The 12,427-nt window shown below is 51.9% G+C and overlaps 1 protein-coding gene across 1 annotated transcript; it reads right to left on the bottom strand.

Annotated features, from left to right (window-relative positions):
* Nucleotides 1-393: 393 nt before the first annotated feature.
* LOC119247099 (olfactory receptor 10P1) lies at nucleotides 394-1,320 on the bottom strand. Its single transcript, XM_037513315.1, has one exon. The coding sequence runs from the start codon at nucleotides 1,318-1,320 to the stop codon at nucleotides 394-396; it is 927 nt and encodes a 308-aa protein (XP_037369212.1).
* Nucleotides 1,321-12,427: the final 11,107 nt, after the last annotated feature.

The following is a 12,427-nucleotide window of genomic DNA, read 5'->3' as shown; positions in this document are numbered from 1 at the left end:
CAGGTCGACCCTCCCACGGCCCCCGGGGGGTGCTTGGTTGGATGTCAAGGTCATAGGCATCTGCCCTCACCACTGACCTGGTCTCTGCTCCCGGGCTGGAGTCTCTCATCACCTTGCTCGGGGGCCCGGAACAATCTAGAAGGTGCCAACTGCTCCTACCCCGAGTCAGTGCTCCCTTCCATTCTGCCTCGCCCGACTAATCCCTGCCCTAATAGTGCGTCTGCCATGTGGGAGAAGAACAAGATACAGCGTCTTCTCTCTTTTAATTCCACACTCTCTTCCAGGAGCATCTTGGCTGCTACAGGGTTCCTGTTAGGCTGGGGGTGAGCGAGTCCAGCGTCTCAGGGCTGGGGAAGAGCCGTCGGCGGGGGCGCAGAGACCTCCCGTTCAGGGCTAGGCCACCTGCTTCTTCAGCAAGTTCTGCAGGGCCCCTGCCACCTCCTTATTCCGGAGCGTGTAGATGATGGGGTTGAGCATGGGCGTGACCACGGTGTAGAAGAGGCTGAGAATGCGGTCTGTGACCACAGAGGAGCCTGCCCGGGGCCGGATGTAGGTGATGCTGGCTGTTCCGAAGAAGAGGGAGACCACGAGCAGGTGCGAGGAGCAGGTGGAGAACACCTTGCGGCGGCTCTGGGTGGAGGCCATGGCCAGGATGGCTCCCAGGATGCGGGCGTAAGAGGTGACGATCAGGGAGAAGGGCAGCATGATGAAGACCACAGTGGCCGTCATCACGGAGATCTCGCTCCTGCGCTTGCCCGCGCTGGCCTGCCTCAGCACCGGCAGGATGTCACAGAGGAAGTGCGGGACCACGGGCTGTCTGGGGAAGGGCAGGGTGAAGATGAGGGAGCAGTGGGTAGTGGCTGTGATGATGCCCATGAACCAGGAGGTGCCCACCATGGCCGCACAGGCCCTCCCGCTCATGAGGGTGGCGTAGTGCAGCGGGCGGCAGATGGCGGCGTAGCGGTCATAGGCCATGGCCGTGAGCAGGCAGCACTCCGCGATGCCAAGGACGACAAAGATGTACATTTGGGCTGCACAGCCTTGGAAGGAGATGGCCCTGGCGTGCGGGGAGGCCAGGTCGACCAAGGTCCTGGGCACGATGTCAGCGGTGTAGAGGAGCTCCACCAGCGACAGGTGCCGCAGGAAGAAGTACATGGGGGAGCGCAGGGCGGGGCTGGCCTGGGTCAGCACGATGATCAGGGAGTTACCCAGCAAGGTGACCAGGTAGAGCAGCAGCACCACCCAGAACAGGGGGCCCTGCAGGACCCTGAGGTCAGAGAATCCCAGGAGGAGGAATTCAGTCTGATTTTCCTGAGACATCGCTGCAGGCTGGACCTAGGACACGGCCAGGAAGAGAAGCTTATGTAGGGACAACCTGCATTTCTGTGATTTCCTCCAGCACTTCTCATCCTGTCCTCTCTCATCCTGACACCTGAGACTGTTTGAGTCCACGCTACGTTGGAGGCCATGGGGCTCAGAGGAGGTAGATGAGTTGTCTGGTTTATACCCAGGGAATGGCAGCCTGGAACTGAATCTAGGTGTCTCAACTCCAAATCCCATACATTTCCCACTGTTCCTATGTTCTGGGTCTCGTGTCCAGGTCTTGAGCTCATTGTCGAAACCCCAGCCCTGTACTTTGGGCCTTTCTCCTGAGTGGGATGGAGAGTCGCCACGTCTGGGTCCCTTTCTTTTCCCTGAACTAAAACCTGCAAGAAATGACCTAGCATCCCCGGGCAGACTCCGTGGCTGGTCCAAGCTGGTGGATTTAGAGCGTCGGCAAGCTCTGACTCTGTGTGATCACACTGCCCAGCTGCATCATGCTTCGGGGTTCCATAGATGCCTTTTCATAGACATCGGTTCGGGCACCTGCTCTGTGAGTGGGACAAGGACTGGCCATCCTGTACTTCTGCTCCTTTTATCTGGCCCAGGGCCACCTGCACTGGCCTGTCTCTCTCAACACTGTCCTCCCAGGCCTGGTGCATGTCTATAGAGTGTGCCCCCTGCTGGGAAATTTCTATTCATTCTATTCAAGTCCCATGGATACTTTAAGACTCACCTTGAATTCCACCTCCCCTGTGGCAGTTTTGCTACTCCTCAAGGTCAGAAAAGATTTCCCGTGGTATTTTAGGATTAAAAGTGCCCTTGAGGGTCATGTATTTATTTATTTATTTTAAAGATTTATTTATGCATACAAGAACTGGGGTAATGGCCAGAGTTGTGGGGGGTGAGAGGATTCACCAGAGACAGAGTGGGGAGCAGAACAGGCAGATCTACTGAAATACACTGCTGGGGAGCAGTGGGGAGACAGGAGGGGTCTGCTGCACCGTGTGGGTCACCTCCTGGCCGGGACTGAACTCATGGTACAGCGGCTGGCTATAGCTTGATAGTGCTGAGAGTTAACCCCTGTACTACCAGGGAGGCCCCACTCTCTTTTGCTATTTTAGATAATGATGCAAACGATATATTTGAGTGTGTCTCATTTTGCTTCTGTTAACTCATTCCCTTAGAATACCTTTCCAGGAATAGGGTCATTGGGATGGACATTTTAATGGGTCTTGTCATGTAATATACAGTTTGGATTTCCTTTCACGGGACTTGAGAGGCAACGCCAGGTTTCCTTCCCTGAGCAAAGCTGGGATTCTTCCTGTTCCTGTCTGTCCTCATCAGTCCTCGCTCTTCACAGCCACCTCATCTTGGCCACACTAGGAGTGTCTTTTTGCTCCCACTCTTGTAGTTAAATTTTACGGCACGATATAGTTTGTGAGAGTAGAGAGAAGTTTCTCCCCAAGTCTCCTCAGCTCCCATCTTTCTTGTTTCTGCCTCTGCTACATCCCTCCTTCAACACTCAGATCTCCCGGACATCCTGACACGGGGGGGACAATCTTCAGAAGACACTGATCCTTAGGCCTCTGTTACGATTTTCAGAACTTTCTACAGAGTATCGGGGAGGACAGAGAGTCCTCCTGAGCCACAGAAAGGAACTGAGTCTCTTTTTTAAAAGAATATTGTTAATTGTGGTAAAAAACACAACATAAAACTTGCCCCCTTAGCTATTTTTCGGCGTACAGCTCAGTACTGTAAAAGGTGTGCTCACATTATCGTACAACAAATCCTGCAACTTTTCATCTTGCAAAACTAAAACTATTCAAAAACAGCAACTTCCCATCTACCCCCTCCATAACTTTTCTCTTTAGCAAAACAATCCTTCTGCCCTCTAAGTCTTAGTGAGACAGGCAGGTGGATAAATGAATCAGCTAAGGGTGTGTGACTGGACCCACAGATGACCTTGAAGAGCTGTCCAGGTGGAGGACCCACGGCTCAGCTGTGGCCTGGACAGCCCTGCACACAGGGGTGAGGCTTTTAAAGGGGGCCTGGAATAGGAAGCAGCCTTGAGAGATAACTGTGGCATCTCGGGGGCAGGGGAGCTGGATTCCGAAGTCTAGTGGGGGTTGTGGAAATGGGGGAGGTCAGCTTTTATTGAGACAGGGAAGTCTGGGGAGCACTGAAGAACTGGTTGTTGCTTCTAGATTTTCCCTTGCCTGAAGTATTAGTGGAAGGGGGGTGTGTGTGTGTGTGTATGTGTGTGTGTGTGGAGATGTTTGCCACAGCAAAGGGAGATGTAGCTTCGTGTGTGGGCTCTGAGATGTGGACCACCGAGAGCAACCTGAGAAAGAACGTTCTAAGTTGTCATCGGACACTGAGCACAGACAGGATGGTGGCTACACGGCCACCTGGTTGGACCCTGGAAACCCACGGACTTGCACACACTACGCCTCGCTCATCCGCATCCCTTCTCCACACACCCCTCCTACTAGACACACTGCAAATGCACATCACACCAGGGTCACGCTTAGGCCCCAGCACTCCTGCTCACATCACACATTCAAAGTCCGCGCAGCACACACTGGCCTTGCTGTGTTATCTGCAGTTTCTAGCCAGCAGAAATCGTCCAGGTTCCTGTCCCCTCATCCTTCCCTGCTCTCCGGCCAGGACAGCAGCATCGGGATCAGGTCTCTGCGGCTGCAGTGGTAGAGACTGGGGAGCTTCCGAGGGGCTCTTTTCTCCCAAGTCCCGGAAAAGGCACTGGCTCCCAACCCGCAGAGAGAGGGGCCCGAAGGCCCAGGCTTGCCACTGTGCCTCTGTCCATGGCAGGGTCCAGCCTGGACAGAGAAAGGCCCAAGGCTGCCCAGCACTGTGGGGGCACTTACCTGGGGGGATGGAAATGACCAGCCAGCCAGGCGAGGTTTGCTGGACGCTGGCTGGGGCTCTGCTATTTCTCTCCTCCTTTCTGGAAGTCTCAGCCTCTGGAGTGCCCACAGTTATCTCCACTTGGTGTTGTGCCTCTACCCACTGGGGTCCTGGGAGGCCCTGGCTCTTGGGGTTTCCCTGACTAATCCTGGGCTGAGTAGTGTCATGGGCCAGGTGATTCTGCCAGGTCCCCAAAGCCTTCTGCTTCCTCCCTTCCTTTAGTCTCATTTCTCTTGCCAGCCCGTGGCCTTCGCTTCCTTGCACTTTGCTCCCTCCCCGCCCCTCTGCCTCCTCACTCCTTGCAGGGGCTCTGCTCACAGGTGGGCACGGACGAGGTTGCGGGTCTTGCTCTCACACGCTTAGAATCTCATCATGGCAGTTCATTCGTGGGTGTGAAATCTTGGCTCCCTGGCAAATTCAAGTTATAACCGTGAAGTATGATTTGGTCGTACTGATTTCCTTGCTCTATTTGCTCGTGAGAAGGACAGTATTCTTCAGATGAAGACATCGTTGGTCCGGCTACCCAGGGGCTCCGGGGAGGGAGGCCAGGCCTCCCGCATCTCCAAGCCCTCCATGACCCTGCGGCCGGGCCTGCGGGCGTCCTTGACGGAGCTAGGCCTTCTCACCGCGTTTAGTCTGGGAACGGTGTGAATTTTGGAGGTGGAGGAAAGGTGTCTCCTGGAGTAAACTGGACCCCCTGATGTCTCCCAGGTGACACTTATTTCCACTTCTCGTGGCCCCTTTCTCCACCATTCCTACCACTGCCCTGGTTCTCTGCCTTCTGATCCCCGACAGCCGCCATGTTGCGCACTGAATGGAAAATTCTGAGTCTTCATCTACTGGTTGTCTCGTGGCTTTTGACACATCTGATCTCCTTTCTTTTTTTAATTTATGTGACTCCAAATACACACGTTGGGCCCTGGGCTTCACTTGTGTGTACGCCTGAGCCCCCCACCCCCCTTGGTCGTTGTGGCAGATTCTCTGCCTTATCACATCCCCAGTGGAGCTCTTGTCCCTCTCCCTGACTCCCTGGCACTTTAAGCAGCCTGTTGTCAGATTTAAAAAAATAAAAATCTAGCTGTCTACTTTAATTCACTGAGTCCACATTCAATTTCTCAGCAAATTCCCAACATTCACCTCTCATCATCCTTATGGCTAAAATCCTAGTCCTGCAAAATTGTCTCTTACTTGGGACATTCCTGTTCTCCACAACTCTGTTTCCATCCAGCCCCTGTGATTTGCAGGTCAGGTGATATTCAAACACTCCCCCGCAACCCAACACACGCTCAATTGCTTCTCAACCTAATAAGTAAGGTAAATGCAATTTTCCCACCTTGGATTATGGGACCCTAATGGTTTAGTCTCTGTGTACTAAGATGTCTTTTTATTGACTTTTTATTTTGATATTTTGGAGTCATACTTGGGTCAGCTAATTCCTAGAGATAACAGAAGACTCAACCCCCAGGCCTTCCTTTCATATGCAAATTAGTCAATCCAGAACCCACAGCCACTTCCTTATTAGGTCCTGACACTCCTGGGCCTATAGTTTTCTACCCTAATCATCTCAGAGCCAGGCCCCAGCCAAACTAGAGACACCCACACTCTGGAGTCTGCTGCAATCATTCAAGCCAGCTAATCCTGGGGTACGAGGAATGAAAAGATTTAGTGATGCTCCTCAGAGCATCCCTGCTACTCGGAGGAGAGCGACGTGGCCCTGGCCCTCAGGAAACTCATCACGCAGTGGGGCGGTTGTTATGGACCATGGACCGGAGAGAAAACAGACCGGCAGGAACACACAGTGAGGGGGATGGTAACGTGTGTAAGTGTGCACTGGAAGGGAGGGGACTGTAACAGTTGTGGGGGTCGGGGAGAGATTCTGGAGGACTTTCTGGAAAAAGTGGCTCAGCGCATTTCCCCCACCTTCCTCCCATCGTGCCCGGGTGGAAAGTGCTAAGATCTGAAGGACCCACCGGGTGGGACGGAGGAAGGTGGAGGCATCTCGCTGGGGCTTGATGGAAAACATTCCTTGTGCTCTCACTTTACTGTATAATTATGAGAGAAAAAAATGTATAGTAACAAAAGTTTTTAAATGCTGGTTTTACAAAAGATTTCAAATAAAATATTTAAATTTTTGCAAGAAAGTTGAGCTTTATTTTGTGAACATAATTTTTCTGTCCGGCTTTATTGCTTGAAAAACAGCTAAACTCCTCCTGACACAGACCTTTAAGTACTAATTTCTTAAAGTAACTGATGGTCACCATCCAAGAAGACTACCCACAGACGTAGATGATTAAGAAATGTAGTATCTTGGGCCTCCCCTGGTGGCGCAGCAGTTGAGCGCTGGGCTGTGAGGCTGCGGGCAGCCTCTGCAGCGCTGGTTCGTTCCCCGGCCGCCGGCGAGGGTCCTACACACACACAAAAAGGGAAATGTAATATCTTTTTCTATGTCACTCAGAAGGTTTGCAATAGTTGAAATTATATCGAAATATATATTTATGTCTAAAACCCTCATCAGGGCCTCCCCGGTGGCACAGTGGTTGAGCGCTGGGTTGCGAAGCTGCCCGCAGCCTCTGCAGCGCCGGTTCGATTCCCGGCTGCTCCCTGGCTGCTCCCCGGCCACCGGAGGGGGGTCCCACATGGCACGCAGACCTCTCCTGCGGCCCGCTGCTCCCCTCAGCAGTGTACTTCGGTCCTTCTGCCTGTTCTGCTCCCCACTCTGGCTCTGGTGAATTCTCTCACCCTCCCGCGCTTCTGACTGTACCCAGTGCTTGTATAAGTAAATAAATAAATCTTCAAAAAAAAAAAAAGTTTAAAAAAAATAAAACCCTCATCATCTTTTTTAAAGATTTATTTTTATTTATTTATGTGTAAAAGAACTGTGGTGTCGGCGGGGGAATGGGTTTAGACATCAATGCAATGTCATCGATTAAAAGAACAATATTATCCATATTTTTGAAAAACACCCCATAGTCCTAATACTCCTTTATATGACTAATAGCTCCGTTTTCTGTATCTGTAGATGGTATATGTGCTGACTTATTTTACATGCTTTCTTTCTGCCCTCACATACCACAAGCATTAGATTATTGAAGTTAAGTTACTAAAACAGTCGTTTACTGCTGGATATTTGTTTCTATATTTTTTGCTCTTTTAAATCGTCCTGTACCCAACAGCTTTATGTACATGAAATTTACATGTGTCCAGTTATTTCCACCAGGATAAATTTCCAGGATACCAGACAAATGAAGGTCTTTCTATCCCTTGCCAAGCTTTGTTATGATGCTTTCGAATAGGACACAAGCAGCTGCTGAACTTCTTTCCCAGAAGTCAGCCAGAGCTGACTCTGCGCCCTTTCTCAGTCTCAGCCTTGGTTCCCACATCTCTGTCTCTGTGGTTTTAGTTCTGCCATTTTCTGTATTTTGGCTTCCAGCTCTTCAGATTTCATGCTCTGCCTCCTTTTCTTTTTTGGCCCCTCTTTTCTCCAGTTTTGTCATAGATTCGCAGGCGAGTTGACTGTGTCTCTCGGGAAGAGAATGTGGAGACTCAGAGTGTGCACCTCCAAACCTTGCAAGGACGAGAGCAGGGTGGAGCCATCTTTCTCACCTGGGGGATGTGGGAGGATGTGACCTCCAGTTTCTCTTGCATGTACCTGCATTGTCAGCAGGCACCTGCCTTTGCTGTAGCCACCAAACAAGTCATCTCCATGCTAGTTAAACCACTTGCTGACCTCCCAGGGCACACTGCAGAAGAGGCAGAATCTGAGCTTGAAAGAGCTGGCCACCGAGCGGTGGTGTGTGGGAGGAAGTTATTGAGAGCATGTGACCTCCGGTTGGTCTGTGGGCTGGGCCTTGGAAATTGCAGCTCCTCCTCCCCTCGTTGGCCTTTGGATAAGCTTCCCTAGATCTGGTGTTACAGAGTGTCATTTCCATAAAAAGGGGAGGCTCCATGATCTGGTACCACCTGAGGAAGGGTGGAGCTGAGGGACAGGACCCCTGAGGAAGAGACTTGGTGGAGACATTTGGAGCAGAGACGTGAAGGAGGATGTGCTCGATTCTCGGCTTTGAGCTTTGGGGGCAATGGAAGGAGACACTTAGAAGAGTTGTGGGTGAGAGACCTGTGGGGAGGTTGACAGTGGCAGCTGTTACCTTGATTTGTGTTTTGATCTTGCTCCTTTCACCCCAAATTTGCCTGGTCCTTTCTTCCGCTTGCCTATGGTTCCCCACCAGAAGGTGCCTTAGACTTGTGGAAAGCTGTCAGGCCTTAGCAGCCTTGCTTTGGAGCAACTCTGTTTGGCTGGCATTTACCCCCAGGGGATGGGTAACTTCGGGTGTTTCATAAGGAAATTATCCTTTCTTCTCTCGTTATGCAGCTATCCTGGTAAAGGTCTTGCACACTAAGAGTATGCTGTCTTTACGTGGTGGGTGGCGGAACCCATTTAGGGTGTGCAAGTTTGGGGGTCCTGGGGTGCCCCTCATTCTGCACACTAACATAGGGACACAGGCCCAAGGGCACGACCTTGAGATGATCAGATGGTCTCTGACTTATGATGGTTTGCCTTATAATTGTTTAATTTTAAGATGGTGTGAAAGTGATACAAGTTCAGTAGAAACCATGGTACCATGCAAGCAGAGAGCTGCACATCCTGGCCAGCATTTTCTTTTTCTTCTCTTCTTATTTTATTTGAAGATTTATTTATGCATGTAAGAGCTGGGGTGCTGGCCAGAGGTGTGGAGGGGTGAGAGGATTCACCAGGGACAGAGTGGACTGAACTGGTGGACTGACTGAAATCCACTGCTGAGGGGAGCAGCGGGGAGACAGGAGAGGGCTACTGTGCCCTGTGGGTAGCTCCCTGGCTGGGGATCAAACTCACACAACAGTGGCTGCGGACAGCCCCACAGGCTGTGTCTTAAACCCTTGCACCACCAGGGAGGCCCTTCGCCCCCTTAGATCCCCTCTCAAGCTCACCTCAGAGACAGCCATGACACCTCCTACTATTTAGGGAGTGTAGCGGCAGGAAGGTACAGAGCAGGATCTCTATGATCTGGGCAGATGGGTAAAGGAGAGTCCTGGAGACTTTGGTGGCTTTTTCAGGGTGTTATTACATTTACCAGGTACACAGCAGGCAGGGTGCCAGGGGTCCGGGAGGCTGGCAGGCCTCCCAGCTCCCAGCAAATCTTCACTCTTTCTGGGCTCTCTGGCGTGATCTCATGGTCTCTGCTGCTCTGCTGGTGCTGCTCTCGTTCTCCTTCTGGTCTCTTTTGCTCTGCTGGTGTCCCTGTGACGCCGCCCTTATAAGCCCAGTCTCTCAGCCCAGGTGCACCCACCTACGCATGCCCACACCCCGCTCCAGGTGCCCGCCAGCGGGCATGCACTCAGGACCGCAGGGATCCATCAACGCTAATGGTGGGAGGGTGGAAAAACCTGGTACATTTTACTACCCTCCAGGGAGGAGAAGAAAACTCCCCATTACTGTTTTTCCTACTTGGGGCGGGGGGAACATGAGACAAGAACAAAGTTGTAGTCAATTATGATTATTTTCTTTCAGGATTTGACTTAAATCTTTTTAATTTGAACAGAGAGTGCTTAAGACTCCTCTGGGCATTGCGTCTCAGCAGAGCTCTCTCGTCTGTGGGTGCTCCCTTTCAGGGCTCAACATTTTCTGAAACAAAACTAAACAAAATCAAACCAAAATTCCCACTAGAGGGGGGTGTTTGCTTAGATTATTTCTGGACCAGGGGTGACTTCACTGAGAATTCAGTTGCTGAGCTTGATGTGTGTTGTGTCGCCCATTGTAACAACAGAGGGTCCCACGAGAGGGAGCCCTTTCCCTAAATTTCCTCAGCCTGGCTTCGTTTCTTCTCAAGAAGCGTGAATTCCCATCCTAACCCCGCTCCTCAATCCACACTCCAGTCCTCACTCCACGTGGGAATGACCTTCACGGGCTAATCCCCGTGAAGTGGAAGATTGAATGAGTATGTGAATATTGTAGAGCTCGAGATGAAACAGCCCATTGTGGCCAGAATCACACTTGCCTGCTCTTGCCCATAAATTGTGTGTCTCCTGGGTCTGGAGAAAGGAAAGGGATACATTCAGTTGTGACTGATACAGGCTGAGAGGTGACACCAATACATCCTCCTCCTGCCTGACGGGTTTCCATACTTTCCATAGTTTCTGAGAAGTAAACACTCAGACTAGACAGCCTGGATTTCTCTCTTGTAGATCATCATCATCTGAGGATTTTATTCTCTGGCAACAGAGACCCAGAAATGCTTGTAACAAGAGTGTGGTAACTTGAGGACACCAGTGGCTTCCGAGTTTTCTGGAAAACTTTAAGACCTCGTGCAGGGCGAATGAGTTAATCAGGCTTTTTACAGCACTAGCCTCTGTGGTCACTGTGTGGTCTTAATCACGTTAAGCAGAAGGCGTGGGCGGGGGCACTCGTGCCTGACCGTGGACGCCTGGAGCAGGATGGGCTCACCTGTGCCTAGAGGGAGGGGATTAAACAGGCGGCGTCACCCTGGGTGAGGGTCTCAAGTTGCTTCCCCTGCCTACTAGTCAAACCTGTGCCGATGAGGCCAAGGCCTCCAAAGTTCTCTTGTCAGCTGTCAGAACCGATGGTGACCCGCCCGGCGGGGGGTGGCTGCACAACACTCCTTCACACAGACAATATTCAAGTGGGGATCCTTCGGATAAGACATTCAAAACCTATCAGGACAACCTCCCCATCTGAATCTTACTTCAGGGGCCAGATTACCTATGAGGAGGGCACTAAATGCCCCAGAAGAAAAGTAAATACGTCTGCCTGGCATGCCTCATGTGTAGAACTTCTTCCTGGCTATATGCCTGTGACCGTAGATGAGGCCAGGTTCTCCTTCTTAACCTGATCAAATAAACATCAAATTATTTGGGTAAAAATTCTGTCCCTCATGATGGAGATTAAGAGTAGAAAATCTGGACAGGAGTCACCCTAAGACCAGAAACCTGGCTCACACTAGCCACGAGCTGGAGGTGGGGCGTGGAAGTGATTAATACAGTTAAATCAGCTATAGGAGTGAAAGGGCCTTAGGACCCAACTGCTGTAGCAAGCAGCAGACGGCTACAGAGGGCACCACCAGGTGCAGACTGGAGGCCATTCCTGGCCCTTGCAAAGCAACCTAGTCACACTGTAGAAGTAGTTAGGTTAACAAAAGTTAACAACTCCACAAGGAAATGGGCCCCCCCCAAAGAGAAGCCTGTCAGGGCAGTTCCTGCGCTGGCCTGGGGGCAGCTGTTCCCTGTGTGTCCTGCCTGTGACTGGCTCCCTTTGCAAAGCAGCAGAGGCCATGCTGTCCCCCAAGGCTGCCCACTCGTGACTGTGCAGCCTCCTAGCACACCTGTCCTTTCTTCGGGGCAGCCCTTTCTGCCCACTTGTGTCTGTGCGAGTGTCCTGCATTCTCCTCTCCCGTTTACAATAAACCTGCCTGCAGGTAAGTAAATGATATCAGGCTTTTCTGCCCTCCCGCCATTAGGATGGATGAGGGATCTCTATGGTCCTGAATGCATGCCTGATGGCGGGCGCCTGGAATAGGGGGTGGGCATATGAGGATGGGCTTCTCCTGGGCTGAGAGACTGGGCTCATAAGGGTGTTGTCACGGGGACGCCAGCAGAACGAATGGAGAAGCAGAGGGCAGAGAACCATGAGAGCAGCAGAGAACAAGGCCACCCGAGAACGCCGGAGAGCCCAGGTAGGGTGAAGACTTGCTGGGGGCTGGGAGGCCTGCCAGCCTCCCGGCCCCCCAAGACCCCTGCCTGCCGTGTGCCTGGTAAATCCTAGTAAAACCCTGCAAAAGCCACCCAGGGATCCAGGAGCCCTCCTTTACCCCATCGGCTCGGGTCACAGAGAGCCTGCCCTGTACCCATTCCTGCCCCTACACTGCCCTTTTGGGTATGACTGTCGTCTCTGTCATGGAGAAACTTGCCTGGGAACTCGCCGGTGTTGGTGACAGGGGAGCGCTGGGGAAACCTTTCCCAGAGTGCACCTGAGGACCCCACTCTCTGATCCCAACAATTCCAAAAACAATATCATGGGCACTTTGTTGGCAGTGAGCCACATGGCTGAGCCCAGAGTTGGTGGGAGGGCTCTTCCCAGGCAGTGACTGTAGGGGGGCAAAACATGTTCCACTGTTTCTTGTAGTTTGAT

The sequence above is a fragment of the Talpa occidentalis genome, unplaced genomic scaffold (assembly GCF_014898055.3).
Source record: "Talpa occidentalis isolate TD23 unplaced genomic scaffold, MPIMG_talOcc4v2.1 talOcc4.16, whole genome shotgun sequence".
NCBI lineage: Eukaryota > Metazoa > Chordata > Mammalia > Eulipotyphla > Talpidae > Talpa > Talpa occidentalis.
This window is presented reverse-complemented; position numbering and strand designations above follow the sequence as displayed.

What these genes read in the sequence shown, in the direction of transcription:
- LOC119247099 (XM_037513315.1), bottom strand. Translation starts at nt 1,320, where the DNA reads ATGTCTCAGGAAAATCAGACTGAATTCCTCCTCCTGGGATTCTCTGAC.